The 26,336-nt window shown below is 38.7% G+C and overlaps 3 protein-coding genes across 14 annotated transcripts in view; 2 read left to right on the forward strand and 1 right to left on the reverse strand.

The window, feature by feature from the left end:
• Nucleotides 1-8,420, forward strand: part of STRN3 (striatin 3) — a 122,492-nt gene extending 114,072 nt beyond the window's left edge. For 5 of the 6 annotated variants that reach the window (XM_082452111.1, XM_082452107.1, XM_082452106.1 and 2 more), the window contains 3 exons: nt 429-536; nt 5,655-5,741; nt 5,824-8,420. In XM_082452111.1, coding sequence (XP_082308237.1) covers nt 429-536; nt 5,655-5,741; nt 5,824-5,993 — 365 coding nt within the window. In that variant the 3' untranslated portion in view covers nt 5,994-8,420. The remainder of the gene's footprint in view (nt 1-428; nt 537-5,654; nt 5,742-5,823) is intronic. The other variant, XM_082452110.1, reaches the window with a different exon arrangement.
• COCH (cochlin) lies at nt 1,979-24,879 on the reverse strand. Of its 7 annotated transcripts, none has more exons than XM_082452161.1 (12): nt 24,350-24,485; nt 24,193-24,249; nt 24,048-24,098; nt 21,488-21,644; nt 20,167-20,300; nt 19,587-19,649; nt 18,770-18,814; nt 18,524-18,671; nt 15,371-15,474; nt 14,432-14,658; nt 13,741-14,257; nt 1,979-2,324 (listed from the first exon to the last, which is right to left on the reverse strand). In XM_082452161.1, the coding sequence occupies exons 2-12, from the start codon at nt 24,224-24,226 to the stop codon at nt 2,170-2,172; spliced, it is 1,635 nt and encodes a 544-aa protein (XP_082308287.1). In that variant the 5' UTR covers nt 24,227-24,249; nt 24,350-24,485; the 3' UTR covers nt 1,979-2,169. The 7 variants fall into 7 exon arrangements, with proteins under 7 accessions (XP_082308287.1, XP_082308283.1, XP_082308285.1 ...); XM_082452157.1 differs by lacking the exons at nt 1,979-2,324; nt 24,350-24,485 and adding exons at nt 10,662-10,839; nt 24,769-24,879; XM_082452159.1 differs by lacking the exons at nt 1,979-2,324; nt 24,350-24,485 and adding exons at nt 10,662-10,839; nt 24,605-24,710.
• Nucleotides 24,266-26,336, forward strand: part of LOC309654698 (uncharacterized protein) — a gene marked incomplete at its 5' end in the record, with an annotated part of 105,743 nt that continues 103,672 nt past the window's right edge. Inside the window, 2 exons of the mRNA XM_082449108.1 lie at nt 24,266-25,080; nt 25,365-25,440. Coding sequence (XP_082305234.1) covers nt 24,266-25,080; nt 25,365-25,440 — 891 coding nt within the window. The remainder of the gene's footprint in view (nt 25,081-25,364; nt 25,441-26,336) is intronic.

Genomic DNA, 26,336 nt, shown 5'->3' on the forward strand with positions numbered 1-26,336 from the left:
AAAAAGGCCATCATTTAACTTCTGATTGAAGTATTTGTTTTTTTTTTAATTGAAATATGGTTGACGGTCAATATTAAGTCAGGTGTACTACGTATTATTTGACATTTGCATACATTATGAAATGATCACCACAATAAATCTAATAACCATCTGTCCTCGTACAAATGTATTGAAATATTACTGACCATATTCCTTATGCTGTATATTACATCACCATGGCTTATTATTTTATAACTGGAGGTTTGTACCTCATAATCCCCTTCACCTCTTCCCGTGCCACTCCCTCCCCTCCCCTCTGGTAACCAGCTATTTCTTTTCTGTGTCTGTGAACCTGTTTTTATTTTATTTTGTCTTGTTTGTACTTTTTTTAGATTACACATTACATTGACGGTTTGAATTTTGGTCTATTATTCTCCTTTATTTTTCAGGTTTACAATCCAGTAATCACATTAACAGAGTAGTAAGTCATCCCACACTTCCTGTTACAATAACTGCTCATGAAGATAGACACATCAAATTTTTTGACAATAAAACGGGTAAGTAGGTTATCTTATTTTCTATATAAGGTATTGACTTCTTGGCTTCAAAATTGCCAAGTTAAACTGATTTAACTCAAATTTTTGCTTTACTTAATGTAGCACACTTATAATATGTTAATTTTTATCCTTAAGTGTATATAATACCTTGCTTACCTCTTATGATTTCTTCATTTCATGACAGTTATAAACCCTTTCATTTGAAATTTTTTTCTTTATATTCTGTTGTGAATTAGTATAGCAGAAAATATCTCTTCCTAGTATTTGGCATTTCAAATATGTCCTTAAAATTATTTCTCAGTGGATGAAATGATGATACAGTGACAATTGTTTGTTGTCATCTTTCCTCTATTTCTTGTTGTAAGGAAAACATACCAATTATATAGAAGTCAAATCAAATTTTAATTTGGCCATAGAATTGTTTGTTTAAGGACCTCTGTATCATCTGTCATTACCTAGAATACTACATAAAGTACTGTTTGCTCTCTTTCAGGAAAAGTCTGATAGCTAAGAGAGGCTTCTTTGAGGAGCTAAAATGATTAGAGGGGTACTGAAGGACTTCCAAATAAGAAACTTAAATGTTAATTGCAACATTTTTTCAGGGCAACAGATTATCAAGGAAGACAGCAAATTAGAACTACAGATTTCTCTTTGAAGGTTGTATAGGACATGGTGATAATTTTTAGTCTTTAGAGTCTTACATAAATATCTTTGTTCAAATAACACTTTTCATGAACAGAGGTTCCTTTTAACTCAGTAGAACAAGTTGAGAAGAGGATGGATATTCACAGGTCTATATATTGCACAGGAAAGAAGATTCATATTCATGTGAATGTTCTCAGTTAACACCTTATCAAATCAATTCTTTAAACATTTTTATGAAGCCTAAACATCTTCCACTGCTGCAAGAGCAAAGAGATCATTTCCTTTACTGTATTTCTAAAAAGATTCCTTTCATTAATTATTGAAGATTTACATTTGTATGGGGAGGTTCAGGAATTTTAGTAGTTATATTAAAAGCAAAAAGTGAGTCTCTAGAGCTGTTTTACTGGCAGAAATCAGAAATAAGGAGCCTGTAGCCGTTTAAATTGTTTACAAATTCTACCAATTAATTCTTGGTGTTAACCAGCTAGTACCTTATTTGTAATGTGAAGATAATTGAAGCAACAGGCTCTAAACAATGGAAAATTTCTCTCTCTCATTTTCTCTCTCTCATACACACAGATACACACACATACAACACTTGAGTTAAATTAAACTGTAAATTGAGTTGAGATGTATTGTTTTTTAAAAAAGTCTTCTTTGAAAAGTGGTAATTTATTTAAATGTGATAAATAGAATATCCCAATAACTGGTGTTGATGGTTAGCTAAGTTGTTAATAATAGGGTATTATTCTATCAAATTAATAGTAAATTTCTTGAATTTTTTTTTTTTTAAATAAATTTATTTTTGGCTGTGTTGGGTCTTTGTTGCTGCACGGGCTTTTTCTAGTTGCAGCGAGCGGGGGCTACTCTTCGTTGCTGTGCGTGGGCTTCTCATCACGGTGGCTTCTGTTGTGCAGAGCACGGGCTCTAGGGCGCATGGGCTTCAGTAGTTGTGGCATGCAGGCTCAGCAGTTGTGGCTCATGGACTCTAGAGTGCAGGCTCAGTAGTTGTGGCTACGGGCTTAGTTGCTCCGTGGCATGTGGGATCTTCCTGGACCAGGGCTCGAACCCGTGTCCCCTGCACTGGCAGGCGGATTCTTAACCACTGCACCACCAGGGAAGCCCTTGAATTTTTTTTTTTATCTGAAACATAGAAATTGATAGTATGAATGGACTCAATAAGTATTTAGATTTTAACAATAAAAGTATATTTAGTATTTTGCACTGCACTGGCTACTATCATGTATAAGATGTCGTTTCTGCTTTCTGAGGGCTCATTGCCTGGGGAAAATAGTGTGTGTGGGTGTGCACACGCTCATACATGCACACACTCATGCATAATGCAGTAGGATAAAGGAGTCTTCATAGAGTGAAGGTTTGAGTGTTTCCTTGAAAGAATGGTAAGGTGTCTGTTTGTTCTTAAGTGAAGAAAATAGGAAATTCCAGATAAGGGCATATTTTGATTAGAGGCACAGCAGTGGGAACTTGGGCTGGAACAGAAGTTTCTTATAGGCAAAGCCAGAGAGGTAAGTTTGGAGAAGGACAGCAGAAACTATTGAGGTGAACTTTTCAGAGCCAGGCTAAGAATAATGGATCTTTGTTTACACTATGCACTATGAAAACCACTTGAATATTTGAGCAGGGGTTTGCAATATTGGTTTAGAAAGAGTATTCAAGCCACACTATATGGTAGACCCTTGACTTTAGAGAATTTAAAACTTTCAATTTGTACTAATTGTTCCAGAGAGATCTTCAGGGCTCATGATTTTTAAAATTTTGGTAGAGGGACAAATATGAATTGCATATGTGCTGTGCTCAAGAGACTTAGCTAGTGGGTGAATCTGGGAGAAGGTGTAGTACAAGTGAGGGATGTGGAGGAGTTGGAGGAAGAGGGTCTGAATTGGTTATGGACTCATTCATTCAGCAAAGCTTATGAGTATCTGCCATATCCTCAGCATACTTCTCCATGCTTGGTGAACAAAGATAAAATATCTTGTCCTCTTGAATCTTATAGACAAGTGGTATATTGCTTTCTGTGAGTGAAACACTGTTCTATTTGATTTACATATACTAACATGTTTGCTCTTCTAATAGCTCTGTAAGGTAGATATAGCACTATTATCTTCATTTTATAGTTGAAATAACGGACTTAAAAGAAGTTATTCGTTCAGTGTTACAAAACAGAGAAAATTACAGGTTTGAGATTCAAACCCATGCAGTTTGCTTCCAGAGTCCACTTTTTTTTTTAGTCTGTTTCTTCTCCATTTCATAGATGATCCAAGTCAAAGAGCTTAAGGTGCCGGGAAGAGAGAACTGGTGATTGCATGTGTCCTCTGTTTCCTCAGTTATAGGAAGAAAGAATTAATCTTGGTGGGGGAAGAAGGGTGGTAGCAGAGCCATGGGGCAAAGGTAAATTTGGTTATATGTGAGAAGCTGCATGTATATGCTCCTGAAGGAGGGGTCCTAGTTGTTGGGAGGGGTCAGAAGCTTTGTGACTTCTGTGGTCACTAGTAGAAACCCAGCATCCAGCTTGGTTCAGCATTGCACCTCTGTAAATGGTCCAATCTGAAGGTCACTCACATTCTGAAGTGACTTCATGACTATGTAGAGGAAGGTTGATTCTAAACTGACTTTACATATCATAGTGAGGGTTAGTTTAGTGCACAGGCAGGAAAGCTGAAGTTAAACTTGGAAAATTATAGCAGCCTTAAAGAAATGGGTAGATCTGCTATTTGGTTGAAAGAATTCTTTGGTTTAAGACATGTTAAATATAGGAGATGTAGGATCATTCTCAGGAGAGAAGTCAGAACTAGATCTGTGAATTAAGAGTCACCATCACAGAGCTGACATTTTAAGGGAAGCTAATGATGCTTAGTAGTTAACCCCCTAATGTTTTGAGGTTATTGTGCTAGAGGCCAGCCATTTCATACTCTGGATTTTTTTTTAATAGGAATATTGAGAGGAATGGATTCTAGAACTGATAGATGAATTATGTTGGACTAATAGTATGTTGAATTATTTTTCTGTTTCTCAGGATAGTAGAGAAAAATCCTTAAAATTACTCTGTTAATCTTAGTATTGATGAAAAACAGACAAATGTGGTTGAAATGACAAGAGACTAATTTTGTCCTTAATTGATAATTGTTTAGTATTGCCAGAAAATGGCAGACTTATGTTTTTCAGAGTAAATTTTTGCACATTTGATTATGTTGTGGTTTTGTATTCAGGTCAAGGGCTATAGCCCCATGGCAAATAACAAAAGTAGGTCTATTTCAAGTCTCAGTGTGGAATGTCATCAGGGAACAAGGAGCATGGCAAATGACTGTAAATAGAATTCTGGAGAAAGACCTCCATCTCTCATTAGGAGCAGCCCAGGCATTTGAGTAATAAAGATTCATTGCTGAATGAAAGGGGAGGAAATTTTTTAAGTTAGCGGTACTTGCTGTTTTATTCCTTTCTTGGATGAATCAATTTATGATTTTGCTTTCCAACCATGAAGAACATGTATTGCCAATGCAGAGGCTGATGCCCTTGTATTTGTGCAACGCAACTTTGTATTCACAACTTGTTTTTTAATTTCAACTCACTATTGAATCCATTTGCTTGCCAAATCTTAATGAAGATATTCACTAAATTATGTTTTCCAGAATAGTGCTTTTGTTACTATCTGGGGAAATCCAGAGTAATTTCTGTGATGTACTCCCACCCTTCTCCCCTTTCTTGTTTCTAATCTATAAAATGATTGACATTTCAGAAGATAAATGATGCTACTAGAATCTTTAGAGAGAAATATATTCTCTGGTGATTTATCTATCATTAACCCTGTATATAAAATAATCTTTACATCTCTGAATGAGAAGGATTCTATTTTCATTTTAATTCCCCTTTACATGATCTTAAGCTTTTGATGCAACCCTATAGTCATTATGTTTTCCACTATCATATACTGTCAGATTGAAGTCACACAGATGTCTTTAGGAGTTACTGGGAAACTTCTGCATTAGAATTAAAATTGTCTTTAGAATATTATTATAGTGGATGAACCTTGAAAACATTATACTAAGTGACAGAAGGCAGACACAAAAAGCCACGTGTTATTGTATGATTTCATTTGTATGAAGCATTTAGAATAGGCCAGTCCATAGAGAAAGCAGATTAGTGGTTACCAGGGACTTGGAGGGGAGGAATGGGGAGTGACTTGCTTAGTGGGTACAGGGTTTCCTTTTGCAGAGATGAAAATGTTCTGAACTAGATAATGGTGATGGTTGCACATCATTATGAATGTTCTAAAAGCCACTGAATTGTACCCTCTTAAATGTTTAAAATGGTAAATTTTGTGTTATGTGTATTTTATTACAATAAAAAAATATTGCTGTGGTGATATTATTTTATGTCGATATTGTATTTTGGTTTCTGATCGCTCAAGTTAGTAACTATTTAAAAACTTAATCTTCTCTGTTATGTTTTATTTAGGTAAAATGATCCATTCTATGGTAGCTCATTTGGATGCTGTTACAAGTCTAGCAGTAGATCCTAATGGAATCTACTTGATGTCTGGAAGTAAGTCTGAACTACCTGTACTGCCCACAAATTTTATAATAGAACTGTTACTCAGTAACATTTTTCATTTATTCTTTTACAGGCCATGACTGTTCTATTAGATTGTGGAATTTGGACAGCAAGACATGTGTGCAAGAAATAACAGCACATAGGAAAAAATTAGATGAATCAATTTATGATGTTGCTTTCCATCCATCAAAAGCATATATTGCTAGTGCGGGGGCTGATGCCCTTGCCAAAGTATTTGTGTGAATCAACAAAAACTCTCATCATAACAACAGATTCGCTTGGACACAGAGGGTCTGCATCACTGCCATCAAAAATGTTACTGATATGACACTACATGTGATCTGCCTGATGAAGGCTATTTGGGGCAGGCATAAATTGGTGGAAATCACATCTTAACATCAGGCTCATTAATTTAATTGTAATTACTGTATTTCGTGGGACAAAAAAGGACTCCATTGTTTGTGGCCTGTACTGGATATGAACTGAGCGTATGTCTGTCTTTTAGGTATCTTTAAGCCAGTGTGGAGTCTGATCTTACAAAAAGACTTTAATTTTGGACTCTTTGTGCTGCCTTAGGGTTAGGAATGTGGTGCTCTTGTTGGGGGGAAGTGAGCTCCAAGAGTAGCTTTTTTTCATCTCTTAGTGATCTTCTGTTTATCAGTTGAATGCCACAGATTCCCTTTTAAACTTATTTTGCTTTAAAAAAAATAAAAAAGAAAATTTAACTTAAAATATTTTAGCATTAGTTGCACAAAATGTTTGGATAAAATTCTAGTTTTTATAAGTCTTTTTATATATTTAGCCTGTCACAACAGTGCTCAAGATTGTATTGAAGTTTTTCTGCATTATACAACCCTGAAACACAGAGATCTCACTGACCCGCTGCCGTGTAAGCACACTCTTTCCTTCTTTTGCGTAATACAGCTCAGCTAAGTCTTTCCATAAAGATGCTAAATCACCTTCAACATCACATAACTGTCTTCTTAAACCAAGGACTATTAAGTGTATTAAAATGAAACGGTGGGGTTTAGTACTCCAGATGAACTCTTAAAAAAGAAAAAAAAAAAAACTAATCTTGGCATCCTATCACTATGTGATATTTTGTACATCTTACTGTATTTACAAGTTTATTTATCAAGGATTATCCATCTTGCTAATAGCCTATTATTTATTTCACTTTTTGTTGGTCTTTATATCCTTTTATTAATGTGCTAAAGGAACCTGTATATCTATTTTAGAACTCTTTGAATAGTCTAAAATAGACTAAAAATGGAGTATTTTATAGTTTAAGTTACAAACCAAGGTGACTCCCCCCAGATACATATCTTGGTTTACCATGATTCCAGAGAAAACTATCTTGTTTTAAAATATTCGGAGTAAAATTTTATTTGCATTACAAATAGGATACAAAAATAGTTGAATCAGGATACAGAAATCTGCTGTGTTTGGACTAGTTATCCCTGTTTTATTTTTTCAGATGTGCTTAATTTTATGGTGTAACTAAAGATTTTGTTTGTGTAATGCATGATTAAGACAATAAAGTATTTTTTCTAGTCTTCCAAAAAACTTTTCTGATCAGTTTGCGAGTTTTGATGAGTTTTGTAAGGTTTTTGTTTTACAAACTATGAATCAGCAAATTTTTAAGATTGTACCACATAGCGAACGTACAGCTGTTGAAAAACAATGTATATAAAATGCATATAATAAATATTAAATTGTGTACCTGTATGTTACTGTTGGCTGCATTATTTTGTGTTGAATAATAAAGTGCAATACTTTACTCTCCATTAAAGTAGGAAATGGAGATGATTTCTCAGTGAGTCCTTCATTTTTATGCTGTTCTTTTAAACTTTGTACTGTTTATTGATACTCTAATAAGATTAGAACAGTTAATACTGTTAAGAATGCCTTTCTAAGTATTTCACCCCATTTGGGGATTTAAAAATCTTCTATTGAAGTAAGTTAGATAATTCAAAATAACCAAAAAAAAAAAAAACAGATATGCAGTTTTAAATCATTTCCTTAAGATACCCTATTACTTTATTAAATCTGAATTTCAATTAATAGTGTTGTCTTTCCTATCTAGCCAAACCTGTTTCCCACAGAAAAGTTCAGCAGAGAATAAACTGCATTGTTCATTAATTAAAAGTTATCCTCATAAATGTTAAGTATTAATATCTTCAAACTTTTCCTTCAACAAGGTAATAATCCTTTTTCTTTGAAGGGAATTGCAAATGCAATTAGAAGGTAACATTAGAAAACTTAACGTGGCAAAATTCTATTTGAATGCCTACTTCAAAAAAAAAAATTACATTGTATGTACATTGAGAAATTTTGTCACCTACCATAAAAATTGAAATGTCAATTTTAGTCATTGCTGGTGAAACACTAAAAGTTTTCAGAAATTTTCTTAAAATATTGGTTTTTTGGTTTTCTGAATTGAACATTCAACTTAATGAACAAATTAAAGAGGCATTTCTCTTCCTTCCCTTTTTTTATTTTAATAATTTAGGAACAAGCTTTCCAAAGCTAGTATTGTTTCTGGCAGCTGTTCCAAGCCAATGCATTACTGTTTAACTGAAATGTGATTATCATCATTGCAATGCATAAACATTCATCTTTTTTGAAATGTATTAAAACTGAAATGAATAAAAATAGTATATATGTTTATTTTTATCTACTTTGGTTGTATTTTCTCTACAATATTAAACATTTGGAAGAGACTAAAAGGATGCAAAAAGAATATCATTTGTGTGCTTCCATTTGTGACTTAATGGGAAATTATGTAGATTCATTTGACTATTAAATGGTGCTTTATACGTAAAGTTTAAGAGTATTTTTATATACAAACTTTAATATGTCGACTTCCCCAATATTTAATCATAGTCTGCTCTTTTCATATTTATTCATGTACAAGTTATCCACTGAAGACCAACATCTCATTTAATGCATTAAGGTTTATAAATAGGCTAGCGTAACAAATTTAGGCATGCTTGCAAAGCTGAATTATATCTTTTAAAAAATCCTCTTTTACTCTATTTTTAGTTGTTAACCCTTTATCTTGATTATGTTTAGTTCTAAAAAATAATTAACAGTAACTTAAATATAAAGTGTTCACTTCTACTCTCTTGCTGCTCTTTAAGTCAAAATATTAGCTTCCCTGGTTACCTCAAAACTTTGTTCTTTATAAAATTTTTAAAAGAGCTAATGACTAGAGGCTGGGTTTTCATTTAATTTTTAAAGGAGTGGTATTCTCAGCTGACAGTTGTCTATTTATTGGGAAAACAACATGGTTAACCCATTTTTGTTAAAATTCTCTTCGTTACATGAATCGGTCATATTTGTAGCTTTATAAAGGGTGGGGGCAGCGGCGGTCAGGGGAGTCATGACTTCCCATATTCTCTTTGGTCAAATTTTTATGTAGTGTCAAAGGCAATTTCAGTTCTGCTCTCTGATACATAAGCTTTTACACAAGCTGTAAAATTGTTAAACTCAAGATTTGTTGGAGTATAAGTTTTCCAACCAGTTAACACCTTTTTCAGGTCAACTGGTTGTAAACCATTTCAGATAGGATCAGTGTCTGTGTGATGGGAAATAAGAGTGTGCAGATGAATGAGAGAGAGGATAGATCCTGTCCTTAGAGAAGACAGGCAGGATAAGATACGACAGCACTTCCGTCGGAGAGCAGAGTTCTTGGTGAGGTAATGATACTTACATAAAGGGAGTTTTGATCACTTTTCTTAGGAACCAACTTCACAAGGATGTTTAAGTAAAAATACTATTAATTACAAAACAACTTTGTTGAACCAAGTAATCAACTGTTTAACCTGGTACCGGCTGTGCATAATGCCTAGAACAGTAGGCATTCAATAAGTAATTGGAACAGAAAATAAATATACTTAGTCTTATTGCATGATTTTAAGAAAAAAACTCGGTCTTTCCACACGAAGTGGTTAATGTATCAATAGAATTTTTACCATGCCCTAGGGGGGAGACACTTGGAATAATAAGAAGTAAGGCACCTTAGAATAATAGTCACTAGCAGTTTTATTGCTTAAATAGTCAAAGTAAAATATTCTTTCCTGCAGTTCTCTTTGAAAGGTGTGCTTTTCTTTAAAGCTAAGTGTTTATAAGTGGTAAGTAAAAATTTACCAACTTAATATTTTCTTCAATACATGGTTGACTTTTAGAGTATAAGCCAAATATATCAATACACATATAAAATTAAGGCTATAAATAGAAAAATACCAGGCAATTCTTCTGTCTTGTTCAGTGTGATATTTGTTGTTACCGTGAAGGTACACTACAAAAGAGGCTTGATAACCTAAATCGCTTCCATTTCATCTGTAATTATAACTTTTAGTATGTTAAGTAACTTTTAGTATGTTAAGTAACATCTTAAAACCAGATTGTTGACTGGTTTTAAGACAACATCTACTTGGGTCAATATATATTTGAACTAAGTTGAGCTGTTTTCTATTTGTTTCTCATTTTCCTTATATGTGTAATACAGAATTAGAGAAGGAATGTTGCTTTTGGTCTAAATATCAGCTGCTTTTATTGAGCTATAGAATTTGCATATGTATACATTTAATATGCATGTTAAAATAGAACTCTTAAAATTTTAATCTGCGATATCTCCTCTTTCCTGAGTTTCTAAGGTTCGTGATTATGAAGCCTCAGCAGAGTGTTTTGAACAATCGAGTCTGAACTGTAATTAGAAGGTAGCTTTAAAAAAAAAAAAAAAAGAAGGTAGCTTTAAATGAATGCTTATTTGCTTACATTTTTGCCATCTTTAGTATAATAGTTTTGTGTCTGATCTTAGTATGCTATATAGTATTTCAGTATTACTAGAAACAACTTATACATTATATCCCCTTGCACTTTTTCTTTCAGTTGTCAAAATGTAACCATTATTGCTGGGATTCTAAGAAATCTCTACAGATGCCTCTGATGACATCAGAAACAATTGGTTCTAATCCTGTGAACTCTCTTGTGAAGAAAGCATGCGACTCCTTTGGTTTAGAGGCCATAGCTTTCAGGTCATCCAGAGGTGCCCAAGCCACACCAACAGAGAAGATGGTGATACCTACAATGGAAGTATTTTTAAGTCAATTAAAACCAAGTTCCAGCTTACGTATAAAATTGCATGTATATATTTTTCACATATTAGTACGTAGTTGCAGACAAAACTGCCTTGTAATGCCTGAAGAACTAAATCCCCTGTACCAAATGTTGGGCAGGTTTTAGCAGTAATCATGATGAGAATGGCTGAACAGTTTGGTCAAAACCACAGGTTTTGCCATCAGTGCGATTTACCACCTTAACATTTGATAAAGTTCAACATCCATTCATGATAGTACACAGTAAGCTAGAAAGAGAAGGAAGCTTTCTTAACCTGATAATATCTACAGACAAATAAGAACAAACCCTACAGCAAACATGCTTAGTGAAATGGTGAAAACTTCTCCAAGTTTGGCATGAGAAAGGACCGCCTTCTCTCATCACAATTAATTGTTATACTGGAGTCATAGCCAGTATAATAAAGCAAGAAAGAATGACACTAGAAGATGGGATATATAAATGATAAAAGTTTTCTAAGGTTCTTGCCTTGTCTGGGGAATGGTGACGAGTCCTCTGTGAATGATAACTTTCTCCCATTTCAATATGTGTTGCATTAGCAAATTGGCCAATAGTAAGAAACTGACAGGGACTTCTCTGGTGGCGCAGTAGTTAAGACTCTGCCTGCCAATGCAGGGGACACGGGTTCAAGCCCTGGTCCGGGAAGACCCCACATGCTGTGGAGCAACTAAGCCTGTGTGCCACAGCTACTGAGCCTGTGCTCTAGAACCCGCAAGCCACAACTGCTGAGGCCCACGTGCCTAGAGCCCATGCTCCGCAACAAGAGAAGCCACTGCAGTGAGAAGCCCACGCACTCTGCAGCATAGAGTAGCCGCTGCTCGCAGCAACTAGAGAAAGCCCACACAGCAGTGAAGACCCAATGTGGCCAAAAATAGTTACTAAAAAAAAAAAAAAATTGACAGTCTTTAATCCCAAAGCAAAAGTTTTCTGATGATGAAAACAGCCAGGGACTTTCCTGGACTGCCAGGAAAGACTCCATGCTTCCACTGCAGGGGGCTTGGGTTTGATTTCTGGTTGGGGAACTAAGATCCTGCATGCTACATAGCACAGCCAAAATAAAGTAACAAAAATAGCCAAAAAGAAATGTTTATGAAGTGTAGACTACCATCTATCTACTGGAGGAAATCCCCCATAAAATTTTGAGAGTTTCTGAAATAGTTACTCCCTTCTATCCAGCTTCATCACCCTTCTAGTGGTATACAGTGATCAAAGTTGTGAATACTTAAGACATAAATAAAGCAGGTTTTGATGATGTAAAAGCTACTTGAAACAATTACTGATTTATCATCACCAGCTAATCCTCCCCTCTCCCTGGCGAAAGAAGTCAAAAGAATTTCTCCCCTTCAGTTTTCTTCACTTTTAATTCTACATTCAAGCTCAGATTGTCTAGCTCAGGCCCAGTATATAATTACAGTTAGAAAACCAAAGCAGCTGTGCCCTAGCCCTGAACACCTATCCATCTTCTGGCTTTTGTTAACTTTCACTTTGCTATCACTAAAGGATAACTTTCATGAAAATAGTGCGGCCCAACCTCCTGAAGTTCAGTTAATCACATAGGGAGAATATATTTGAATTTATTTAGTTCACTTTATGTAGCCTGAATCCAATCCTGTTAACCATAAATGCAGTAAGCTACACTTTTAAGGAGTATGATAGCAAAAAGGTCTTCAACATAAGTTAGTTGAAGAATACATTAAGACAGATGTATAAAAATAAGCCATTGTATATATAGCTTAAATTGCATGTATCCATTCTCTATTCTACTTAATAAAAACAGTATTCCATCAATACCTATAAAAGTACACAAGTGCATTAGCAGAGGTGCTAATAAATGTATAAAAGGAAAAGTCATTAGGAATTAAATAGGGAAAAGAAAGTATAGAGGAGTATAGAAAAATGTAAGGCTGTTCATTCCCCCGCTCCCAAGTTAGCATTTTTGTTTTTTAAATATTATTGGACTCCCAATCACTCCGTTTTTATCCCTGGAAAGGGAACCTCGGCTTTTTCTTGGCCTGTTGATCTCAGCAACACACATGCTAATGTCTTCAGGAACTAGTGGCCTTTGCCAAAGGTAATATTAAGGTTGGGGTAAGAGAAAGAACCTTTTTATACCCTTTTATAAGTGTTTCATTATCTCAAGGGGGAAAAAAGACACTGAAAAGGAAATTAAGTGGAATAGGGTTAAAGTCTTAATTGGTGATCTTAGAAAACTCATGCCAGATTGAAAACTACTGAAAAAAAAAAGGATAAATTATCAAATAGCAGATTCATAGTAAGTTATGATAAACTGTAATTGTGGGGTTATATATTCCAAGTGTGAGCCAAACATGAACACCTGTAACATATTTCCTTGACCTATGACATAGTTCTCAATGGCAATTCTCCCCAAAATGCAGTGGTTAGGTAAGGATTCAGCCAGACTTGCCTGGGTTTTGTTTTGGGTTTTTTTTAGAGGATTACAAAATCTTTATTTTTTTACTTTTTTGGCCACATCACACAGCATGGGGGATCTTAGCTCCCCGACCAGGGATCGAACCCACGCCCCCTGCAGTGGAAGCGCAGAGCCTTAACCACTGGCCTACCAGGAAAGTCCCTGCCTGGATTTTAATACTGGCCTCACCACTTACTAGGTGTGTGATTTGGGGAAGTTTGTTTCCTTATCTGTAGAACGAGATTTAGTAGGGCTGCTTTGACAATTAAATCAGTTAATATTGGGTAAAACTCTTAGAACAATGACTGCCATCCTGTAGATGTTTGTTCAATCAAACAAACACAAGTTTATATTTACTCCTAAAATTCACTGAACCTCTCCCCAGTTCCCTTCCCAGACAAAGGACAAGGACCTTACCTGCATCATGTGCTGCAGCAGCAGGCCCTCGAACATCATCATAGGACTGCCCATCTGTGACAACTACCAGGAAGTTCTTGTTGGGACTGTCCCTCATGGGACCAAACACATTTCTAACAGTAAAGGAAATGGCATCACCAGTAGCTGTCCCACCACTCATATAGCGGATGTTTCTGATAACGGCTAGGACATTCTCTTTGGTGCTATAGTCAGTGAAACTGAATTCTGTGCGCTGATCGTAGGTGAACTGTACGGCAGCTATCTTGGCACCAATGTCTGAGATTTCAAAAGTCTTAGCTATGTTGGAAACAAATTCAAGCATGAGGCGGAAATTACTTTCTCCAATACTACTGGAGCCATCAACTAGAAAGGCGATGTTCACTGAGTTATAACAGGTCTTGCTGCACATCATTTGCTCATGAGTGCAGAGCTTCTGTACCAGAGGTTTTACGTATTTTGTGGTGCCAAACCAATTGGGCATGTGGTAAGAGAAGAAGCCATTATTCCGACAGACAGCCTAATGGGAGAGACACATAAAAGATAACCAAAGGAATCAAAAGTTGTTTCTTTAAAATTAGGAAACATTAAATCTTGAATCTTCAAAGTTAATCCAGATATGGGCCAGTCAGCACTACGCCTAGAGGTCCAAAACTGAATCACTACTATAACAAGACACCTCTCAACTACTTACCTTGTCAACAAATGCAACATCCTGAACCATTCCCAGTTCCTCAGGGATAGGCTTAGCCACAGAAACTATAAATACATTGACACCAAACTCTCTGGCCACAATGCCTGCTTCCTCGATGTCATCAGAAGGCCAGCCATCAATAAATACCACCACCACTTTGGGAATCCCTTTTCTCACTCCAGTGTCTTCTGTGAAGAATTTCTGGGCGGTGTGCTTCAAGGCTTTTCCTAGGTTTGAAAAAAGCAAACTGGAACGGCACCACTGCTCAAAATGACACTTCTTTTTCCCTGTACGAACTTGATGCCTCCAAGTTTAAGAATTTAACTTATGTAGAACTCAGTTCTTTAACATATGCATCAGATGGGAAAGTTTAATTATCCATCATGCCTATTTTTTGTCTTCACAACCCACATTTCTTCCCCCATCACCTACCTCCCAGAGCATTACATTTCCTTTCATTACATCAATCACCAGTCAGAAACATAAACCTGACTCCCACTTCTGTACTTGTGCTCTCTATCTAGCTCCTTAGTGACTGATGAGTACCTCTACGGACTCAGAACAAGAAGTCTCCCCACAGAAGGTCCAGCATTCTATTCTAGTTCTTTCTGTCACATCTGCATTCATTAGATGAGTCTGTTGATCTCTGCTTTTTAAATATTCTAAACAGGTACTTCTCTAAAGTGACATCTGCCCTACCTGAGGATTATAAGTCACAATGTCTTATATTTTTTTTTAAATGAGCAATACCAATAAACCCTTTGGTACATTTTCCATTATAAATTAAATATCTCAGATATCAAGTGCAGACCTAACCAAGATCAGTGCCAGGAAGAAGAGTTTCACTTCTGCTTATATAAAATAGCATAATACTGTCTTACATGTCTGATCATTCATAACCCTCTCTGTGTTACATCCCAGATGCCAAAGTCTACTTACCTGTATTGGAATTACCCCCTCTGAAACCTACTTCCTTTATGGCAAACAAAACATCTTTGGCTGATGTAAAGTTTTTCAAGTAAAATTCTATTTGGGGATGTTCACTAGGCAAAAAAGGAAAAAAATGTTATCCAGGGAGAATTGGAAATGTAAAACAAACAAGCAACATTATATACCTTAAAAAAAAGTCTTTAAATTGGACAATGCCTAAGTTTCTTAATTCCACAGCATACAGCCAACTAGGGTATATTGCATCCTTACTTGAATTTTTAGGGTTCTTTCAAAAAATGTAACAAAAACAATTGCTACCTTGAGGGTTTATTGTATTCTGGGTAATATGCTAAATACATACTACATGTATAATCTCATTTCATCATAACTGTACAAGGTAGGAATTATTATCCCTATTACATAAATGGAGGCCCAGAACACTTAGGTAATTTACCCAACAAAACATAACCACATTTTAAATTCAGGTTTGTCTGGCTCCTAAACTATGTGAAGCACCTGAAACCAGGTGGCTCAGGGCACTGGGCTTAATGGAAATCTGCAGAGTTATGCACCAGATAGTAGGAACATAGGTGGGTGTGAGTCTAGGTCTGCTCCAGTGGGGGACCTTGGAAGCCCTGAATAGTCTGGGTCTAATAACCCAGGTCTCTGGTCAGAAGAGGCAATTTCAGTGACACTAAGGCCAACATTTTTAAAATGAGAAAACTTACAAGCAAACAAATTATAAAGTATTATAATATTGAATTTTTCTTACGATAAATGATATTGACATTTGCTAGTCTTACAATTATGTGTATTTTAATAGATTTGGGATTTTTCATATTTAATAGTAAAAGAATTTCAGCTTTTATAACTTTGTGTTCATTAGCGACCATGTTGAGTGAAAACAATTACTTAAAGCACAATTTGTTATGTTTAAAACTTTTAGATAAGTCAAAATTTCATCAGTGCAAAATTTTAAGATCTTAGCATTATCAATTGCCATTAACTCAAGATTTCTGAAGGAAATAGCACTTATTGTATTTCTGCATACCTGGTGGCATGATTTCTGTATACTTGGTGTAATGGTTGGGTCACAAAATCAGTTTTCATGAGTCGATAACCTTTTTATTTTTATGGTCACTTTTCAACTATCCAAATTATTATTTATGAGATTTAGTCTTATTTTTGCATCCTTAATGAGACATTCTCTTATTCTACTTAAATATAAACCCTTGACATAGTTTATCTATTCTAATGTTCTTCCTAAAATAGAAAAATCATAAATCAGGAAGTTTATAAAGAAGCTAGTCTTTGTATGCGTCTACAAAGTAGTGTAGCTTTCCTCTTGAAGAAGAGTTAGGTAAAAACAGCAAAGAAAAAATATTAGAAGAAAAATATTGAGGGGAATTTGCCCTATGAGATGTTAAAATATACACTAAAGCTTCAATAATCAAAGCATTGTAGAAAAGATGTTAGAATTAGCATATGGATCAAAGAAATATTTGTCTAAAGTTATAAATTGATATCACAAATGAATGGAATAAGAAGCTCATTTTTTTTAAGATATGGGACAATGGTTAAATTATGTATAAAACAACAAAAAGATTCTTACACCAAAAAAAATTCTAAGAACCAATTGTAAAAAACAAGAACAAATGAAATATAAATATTTGTAATACTACTTGTGACACCCTTACACACAGCTGATAGTAGTTTAAACTGAATCAACTTTCTAGAAAGCAATTGAACTGTTTATTTCAGAAGCCTTAAAAATATCAGAACCCTTTGACCCAATCTCACTTCTGGGAATCTAGCCGAACGAATTTATCAGAGATGGCACAAGGATGACATAAGGATGTTCAGCACGGTGTAATTGTGAAAAAACAATAGAATGGTTAAATAAATCATGCTAAGGAACATTATGAAACATGATTTTTTGAAGAATATTTGTGATACTGAGCTCACAATGCCCAGTATTGTGAGCCTCGGTATTTTGATGCTCAAAATAATGAGGGATTAAAAAAAAAAAAGCAGGCTATAGGACATTTTTATAATCTGAGCTTTTGAAAAAGAAATACACACATATGTACCATCAAATATTTTCTTAAAATACTGAAAGGAAATACAACATTTTACATTGATTATCTCAGAGGGGTATATTTAGGAAATTTGTTTTCTTTGTGTTTTATATGTTTTTCAAGCTTTCTCTAATGAGCATATTATAATCCTAAAAGACATCAATAAATACTACTATACAATAAAAGGTTAAGCTTCAGATTTCCAATCAAGGGAATATGGAAAGAGCTAAAAAGAATAACGACCAACCAAGATGGCAGAAGACTGGACTTCCAGTAAATCCTTAAACCTCATTATACGCTCATCGTAATACATTAGCATGCTAAACCACAGGCCCACCAGCACCATGGCAGTTTCGAGGCCCACCATCAAAGATCAAAAAGTGGGCGGTGGCCCACCTCCTGGAAATCTCCACCCCTTCCCCCGAATAATCCTCCCACTCATTAGCCTATGAAATTACCCAGCCCATAAAAACTGACCACCCCATATTTCGGGGCCTTTCTCCTTCTGAGATGGCCCACGCTCTGTCTGTGGAGTGTGTTTCTCCCAAGGCCATTCTTGCCTTTTGAGACGGACTGCATTCTGTCTATGGAATGTGTATCTCTCTAAATAAATCCACCTCTCTCTTTTTTTCTTTAACATCTTTATTGGAGTATAGTTGCTTTATAATGTAATAAATCCACTTCTTACCTAAAAAAAAAAAAAAAAAAAAAAAAGAATAACGACCAAATACGGAGGAGAAATAAACATCACTGCTTCCTCCTTCAGCGAAGAGAAATTAGGAATTGAGCAGAGCAGATGTGCAGAAGTAATCTGTACGAGCAACAAGCCTTTTAGCCTACCTTCTGGTCCTCAAATAGATAGCATATAATTCTCTAAGTCCTTTTATTCTAAAAAGGAAGCATTTATACTGCCCAGTCTGCTCAGGCAGTCTTAAATTCTGACTTTATAATTTGGGAATCCAGACTGTCCACACCTCAATTTGTTTATATTGAACTGAAATGAATGTACCTACTAAAAGGATTGATCATTTGTCATCATTCAAGACATCATTCAAGTCTCCTCCCATTTTAACAAGGTTGGTACCTGGCTTGAACAAGGCCCACGTGCGGTCCTTCTGTTCCAATTCCCAACATTAGAGCCACTTTCCCAACAAAATTCTTCTGTAGATTAAATCGGCGTTGCCCGATATTAAAACTTCCATCAATCAGAAATGCAATGTCTGCTTTACAGTCTGTGAACACCCAAACAAGTCTTTCCATTAGCAGTTTCAAGAGAAGGGAGGGAGAGAGAGAAAATGTTATATTCCCAAATGGATATCCGGACTCTTACCCTTATTGCCAGTTTTCTTCTCCGGTGTTTTCTTTAGTCGTTTACCTGAAACAAAAAAAGCACCTGGCATTAGCAAAAGGAAGACAATTCCATAGAAAGAGACCACAAGGGAAAAGCTCATGATAAGGAGTGTCATTCTTGAAAATACTTTTTTAAAAAATTAATTTCCTCATCATTTTCTGGACTAGGGAAGCAATACCCCAACAAAGAAACAAGTCAGGACTGTAGTAGATGTACATATTTAATATGCCTCCAATCCAGGACTTTGATATCCCAAACCCACAGTTGAGGTAGGATTGGAAACTCAGAGTTAGATGCTAATGTTCTTAATTTCTTTGAATTTAAAGTTGCCACAGTCTTAGAAAGGGAGATCCCTGGCTATTTCTCAAATAGACACTCACTCATTTCTTTGATTTTTTTTTTTTTTTGACCACAACAAAAGCAACAATGATTGCAATTACCAAACATGAAACACACTCATACTATGTCATAAACTCATTTCTTTTATTCATATGACAAATGGAACTAGAAGTTCATGGTACTTTTACTTAGACCAGTTTCTAGGCATAGCTTATCAAATCAGGGAGAAATGGTAGGACTTCAAGAGAATGTCTAGTAGCAGAGTTTATAAATGAAAATAAAAGAAGGATAAGGAATTTGAAATATAAAATTGAACGTTTCCCTACGCAATATACCAGTAAAGATATTTGCTTTGTGCTTCAATATTTTAAAAAAGGAAAGCTTTTATCAATAACACTTATTTATAACTTCCTAATGCTGTGCCAGGCAACTAGGAGATAGGTTCCATATTTCATACCTATTGCTGGACGTGCTGTGGACACTGCTTGTCCTGTGGCTTCCTGGGTACCACTTTTGCCTTCTGTTAAAATAAAGAGAAGACTATTTTTTCCTCTTCCTTCCTTACCATCAAAGCATAATGAATCTAATTTAGGGTTCTATAGGATGATAAATGTAATAGAGTGATGGCAATTGCAAGAGTAATTGCTGCATGCTAGTTTCAAAGAACCAAAATGGATTCTCATGTATTGTATCGTATTTTTAAAAGATCACCATAAAATGAATTCACATTCATTCACCCGTTTTTTTGAGTTAGGGTTATTTGGTAAATGTCAGGGCATTCTGACTGCAGGCAATTCAATTTTCTATTGCCATCTTCTGACAGCAAGATAATTTTTCCCCCATTTACCCAAGTTTGGCTTGAGTGTGTCCTTAACCCTTCGGATCCCCTGACTCTAACCCACAGTTGACCCTTCCAGTCTTGATCACAAGTTTTTCCGTCAGAGTCAAAGAGGTTGAGCTGAGAAAAGCAGAAAACTTTTTTGGGGGTTGGGGAGACAATATTTACACAAAAGTAAGAACACTTTAATTGTACCTACTTGTCACTGTGAAAGAAGCAGACCATCTGGAAAGCGTCTGAGACTGGATGCCATTGGCAACTACTGAGGAATAGTTTTCTCGACCTGGTAGGCTATAGATTCGTACGGGTCCCCCTGAGTTGCTGATTACCCCCCTGCAACACAAGAATAACAGCTGAGACTCTATCCACACTTTTTCAGGGGCATTTGACTGACTTATATTGCCATACTGCATCTATTATTCTGATTAATCAAGAAAATAGTTCAGGGCTTCCCTGGTGGCGCAGTGGTTGAGAATCTGCCTGCCAGTGCAGGGGACACGGGTTCGAGCCCTGGTCTGGGAAGATCCCACATGCCACGGAGCAACTGGGCCCGTGAGCCACAACTACTGAGCCTGCGCGTCTGGAGCCTGTGCTCCACAACAAGAGAGGCCGCGATAGTGAGAGGCCCGCGCACCGCGATGAAGAGTGGCCCCCGCTCTCCGCAACTAGAGAAAGCCCTCGCACAGAAACGAAGACCCAACACAGTCAAAAATAAATAAATAAATAAATAAATGAATTAATTAAAAAAAAAAGAAATGAAAGGTTAAAAAAAGAAAATAGTTCAGCAGGGAAGCCATCTAAGGATGCTGTCAACCTTTTTAAAAACTTGCTTACACAGGTACAAAATCTGCCCTGGGAAATGGTTTTGTGCTGTGAAACTTCTTAAATGTTAATAAGGACACACTTGCAGTTTCCTGTTCCCTACAGCTCAGAGGATCAGAGTTAAGAGCGCCAAACAGTTTTCTAAAATACCTTAACTACATGTCCTTGAACTTCATTTTTTTTAAAAGAGTGTCATACTGGCCATTCTCTCACAGGACAGGAGAGTGGTGATGAATATGGGCTCTGGAGGCAGACCTGGGCTTTCAGTCCCAACTCTGGCACTTGCTAACAGTTGTGGCCTTGGGCAAGATACTTGACAACTCTCTGAATTCAGTTTCCTCATCTGTAAAATGGAGTAAAATTGTACCTACCTTGTACAGCTGTAGAGTTGTCGTGGAAGTTAAAATAATGGCTGTCATACAGTAAAAACTCAGTAATATAGTACATGATTAGGAGTGTTTTTAGAATCACAGGACTCTAGCTATCCAGAAATAATGCAATTTGCCTTTAGTCAGAAAGCTTCCCCTATGTAGTTGGTGACTCAAGGATATCCAGGAAAACCTTAAAAATGTGTCCATCTTCTATGGCCAAAATTGGTACCAAAAGAAAGAAAAGGTGGGAGGGGGTGTCCAGATGGCTAAAGAGAAAGGGAAATAATCACACTTGCATTTCTCTCCCCTTGGCATGTTGGAGCTTACCTGTGGACGGCGGCACCACAGATGCTTGATACAGAAGCATATACTATGTTCCCAAACACGGAGAATTCCTCCAGACGGCAATCCCCTGGACAGAGCACATCTGCTTTTTCTTTCCTGATGTCCAGGCCTCTGGTAAAGCATGTGATAGCGATGGGAACTGAAGAGAAAGAAGAGAAGTAAAAACCATTCTTAGGACATTTAGGGAAGTGGTGGTGGGGGAACTAGAATACGAGATTGAAATTTTACTTCCCTAATTTCTTTTTTTTTTATTTAATTATTTATTTATTTATTTATGGCTGTGTTGGGTCTTCGTTTCTGTGCAAGGGGTTTCTCTAGTTGCGGCAAGTGGGGGCCACTCTTCATCGCAATGCACGGGCCTCTCACTATCGCAGCCTCTCTTGTTGCGGAGCACAGGCTCCAGACGCGCAGGCTCAGTAGTTGTGGCTCACGGGCCCAGTTGCTCCGTGGCACGTGGGATCTACCCAGACCAGGGCTCGAACCTGTGTCCCCTGCATTGGCAGGCAGATTCTCAACCACTGCGCCACCAGGGAAGCCCTACTTCCCTCATTTCTACATTTCTTTTTAAGAATATTGATGTAGGTACTGTTCCACACCATTCCAGATTTTAGCAAGCCAAAAATCAATTTTCCAATTTAATCTAGTTCTCAGACACTGTAAAGTCTAATGGGAGAATTTAAGTTCTTATCAGTTTGGAGATACATAATTGGAAATATATCAGAATTAGAAAATAACATTAGTCATTGACCATTTATTAATTCATTCTAGAAATATAAGAACCTCAACTCTGATTACAACTGTGTACATAGTTGCCTGAGGTGAAGATATTAAATCTGGGTTGAACTTCTGAGGAACAATTTTATAGACACATGCACAAATCTAAGTCATCCGTTGCTTCTGAGGGCCATTTATATCAGTTTTCTTCAAATGCAGTGCATAAAAATTATATTTTAATTTAAGCAAACCAGTAAAAAGATGTTTCACTTTACAGAACGTCATTTAGCTCAATCATTCATTTTTCAGCTGAAGTAATTAAAGCCATGGGGTTATTTTGCCCAAGGTCACACAGCCCAAGGAAAATTCTGCAACTCCTGCAGGACAGGAAACAGAGAAGTTAGTCCGTTCAGAATGGATCATTTTGATCTGAATTGAACCTGCTTATTTCTGCTCCAGATCTGTCCAGAGAGATATATCAGGCAGTGAATGCAGTTTTAGAAAGCACTGTTAATACTCTCAAGTTTTACATGGTCAACCCGACTAATAATCATAGTTTTTACTACAAAAGATGTTAGAGACAAGCCCGTGGCAACATGTAACAAGATAACTTAATATAACATATTAATTCATCAATTTACTGTGACTATTAAATTGAGGATAATGTTATTAAATACTATTTTCCAAACACTGGAAATTATGGTTATCCAAACCTTTTTGAAACAGATGGTATCCAAAAGTTTTTGAAACAGATGTTAATCATTAAAAAAAATTTTTTTTTCTTTTTCCAAGACAGTAGTGCTGTCTGGTCATACTGCCCCACTGAGAAGCCTGCCTCTAGCAAGGACCCTCTTCTAAGAGCGCTCTGTGCCCAGCTGTGCCCTGGACTGTACACCTCCATGGAAAGGAAGGCAGGACGCCATGGAAGGTACAGTGCTGATTCCTTAGCTCTGAAACACTCTAGATTGCTGGGCAAGTTAAAATCCTTACCAAGAACAGTAACCTCGTACCTAGGAGTTTCATACCTGTTAGCAAACAGCCTTAATTTTCCTCCCATTTTCGAGGCACCAGAGGCTCTGCCTTTAGCTGCCAACACTGACTTTAGTGTTTGTGTGAGGGGGCACTGAATACAGCCCTCTGCAATACTTACCTTCCTTTCTCCTTTCAAGAAAAATAAAGGATAGATTTTGAAAAAGAGTTTGCTTTTTACGTTGTATAAAACACACCGAACCACACACCCTGACTCGGACTTCTACGTGTGGAACACACTCTTTTTTAGACTCTCTCGAATATGAAATGGGCCCGTAAATGTTGCTTTTTTTTTTTTTATAGGGGTCAAACAAGATGGGACAACGACGTAAGCCTCTTTCACTCCCGAAACCTCTCTCTGTCTCTCTGACAGTCTGAAGGCCTCTCCCTGACCCCAAACTCCGCGGAACACCCGGGACTACGGCGCTCCTCGGTGGGGCTCAACGAACACCCCCAGCCTTGACCTTCTGCTGCCGCTGCTCGGCTTGCTGGGGGGAGAGGAAGCTCCGGGGTTGTGGGTGTGGATGGCGGGAGGCTTCCTTCTCCGCACCTTGTGAAGAACGTCCCCATCGGACCCCAGGAGCCCCTACCCGAGGGAGAAATGGGTAAGCCGGAGTAGATGGGCTGTAGGTATGAATGGGGTGCGCCAGGCAGCAGTTCCAACCTTCGCACCCTTCTAGCTCCAGCCCCCGGCCAAGGCCCAGGGGCTCCATCTGAGTGCGTTCCTACGCGCTGGCCCGCAGCCCCTCGCACCCCCCGGAGAGAGCCCCGCTCCCGGACCCGGGCACCCGCAACTCACCGGCTCCCTCGCTGCCCGCAGGCTCTGGCAGCAGCAGCAGCAGACAGACACCTGCGAAGAGAGGACAGCGCGAGGGCTGGTTCCAGCCTCCACCTCCACCTTGCTTGGTGCGAGGGGAAGAGGGCGGTGAGGGCCGCCTACCCACCAAGGCAGAGAACCGGGATCCAGGCTGCAGACATGGTAGTCTAGGGGCTGCTCGGACCTGGAAAAGAGGGAGAATGCAAGGGAGGCTCACCGAGAACGGAGACCCCTACGTCCCCACCACACCGCGCCCGTCCCCCGCCCCCTCAGGGATCCCGCACCCCTCGGAAACCCAGGGGAGGCCGAGGAGAGGAGGAGACCGAAGAGGCCGCTGCCCGGGAGCTCGTGCCACTCTCAAGCTGGAGGCGACGCTCCGGCTGCAAATCGAGCCAAACTCAGAGTCGAGGTGCAACCCCGGACCAGGAGGAGGGTGCACTCTGAAGACAGACAGACAAGCTGGGAGCGACAAAGGGAAGACACGAACAGGCAGGCGTCAGGGACCCGCACGCCCGCGCCGGACACCGGGGGCTCTGCACCTGAGTCGGGTCCGCCAGGCTGCGCCCGAGTGCGGAAAGCGCGGCTCCCACGGCCGCTATAAAGGCTGGGCCGCGCGCATGAGCACTGCGCGGGGGGCGCGCGGGGAGGGGGCTGGGAGCTGGTCCCCCGGGACCGGGCGGCGGCCGTCCAGCTCCGCCCTCACCCCCTCTCCGTCCCGGTGTGAGGCCGCGCCGAGGCGCCACCCCGCGGCGCGGGACTCGGCCACCTGGATGCCGCGTCCGTCCCTGGGGGAGGCGCGAAGGCCCGGCGGAGGGCCGGGGACCTCGCCGGCCCCGGCGTCAGGGGAGCCGGGACGAGTGTGGGGCGGGGGCGGGAGCGCGCGGGGAGGTTGCCCGACGTGCGGCGACCGGGCGGGGCTGCCCGAGGGAGCCGGCCTCACCCGGGCTGGGGAGTGGTGGTTCCCCGCGCACAGTCCCCGCGGCGCCGGGAACGCGGGGCCCCGGAGAGCTACCAGGTACACGCGGCCTCAGAACAAACTTCCCAAATCTGTGCTCCCGTTGAAACAAAGTTCGTACTTCTGAAGTCACGCCAACCTGGGTTGGATAAACGCATGCCCTGTATTTGTTAGAAACCCCATCAACGGACTGGTTTTTCTTCGGATTTTAGGGATCCAGCCTTCCGACTTTGTTTCTGCCACGGTCGGATTTTCCCCGGGGGCTCCATTTACTGTCATGGGTAGAGCCACGCTTGGGAGGTGGCCCGGACCCTTCCTTACATTTGCCTTTTCTTCTTTTCTAGATCAGGAAGGATTTATGACTGCCTTTCCAAACTCCCAGACCTGGTGTCTGTTGGGATTGCACAGATCTCAGGTTTGGTAATGTGCTCTTCCACCCCTCTCTTTCTCTCTCATCCTGGTAACTTTTCACATGAGGAAACGGGAGAAAGCAGAATTCACGGGGAGTGTAAAGTGACACAGGACCTGCAAGGCAGCTGAGGAACCACCCCCAGACGCAGGAGAGGGGGCACGATTTCGTTTTTTAAAAGTTTTATTTAGTCCAAAGAATAGGATTTTAGTTAGGTCTAAAGAATAACCAATAATTTATATACCATAAAATCCATCCCTTTTCAGTGATTTCCACGATTTTTAGTAAGTATACAGAGTTACGCAGCCATCACCACAATCCAATCTTAGGACACTTCCAGCACCCCTAAAAGGATCCCTTCTGGCCATTGGCAGCCAAGCCCTTATCCCGCCCTCAGCCCTAGGCAACACCAATGTACTTCCCGTCTCTAAAGATTTGTTTTTTATGGATATTTCATATAAATGGAATGATACAATATGTGGCTTCTTTTACTGAGCATAATGTTTTTAAGTTTCATTCATGTTGTAACATGAATGAGTTCTTCCTTCCTTTTTATTGCTGAATAGTATTCCTATACGTTTTATGTTAGGAAGGAAACACACCACCACCACCACCTGGAAGCCAAATATGGTAGTGGTTTTACAACTATCCTTTCAATCTGGAATGAGTCAGTATTGCACCAGGCAGCTGGGGAGGGGGGGGCGGCGGTGTTGATTTCATTCCCTTTACTATCTGAATGTCTTTTGGAGAGAAAGAGACTGAATAACATTTGTGGACCAGGAAGTTTTTTTTTTTTTAATTAATTAATTAATTTATTTATTTATTTTTGGCTGTGTTGGGTCTTCGTTTCTGTGCGAGGGCTTTCTCCAGTTGCGGAGAGCGGGGGCCACTCTTCATCGCGGTGCGC

This window comes from Balaenoptera physalus (genome assembly GCF_965194825.1).
Source record: "Balaenoptera physalus genome assembly, chromosome: 2".
In the NCBI taxonomy this organism is placed as follows: domain Eukaryota; kingdom Metazoa; phylum Chordata; class Mammalia; order Artiodactyla; family Balaenopteridae; genus Balaenoptera; species Balaenoptera physalus.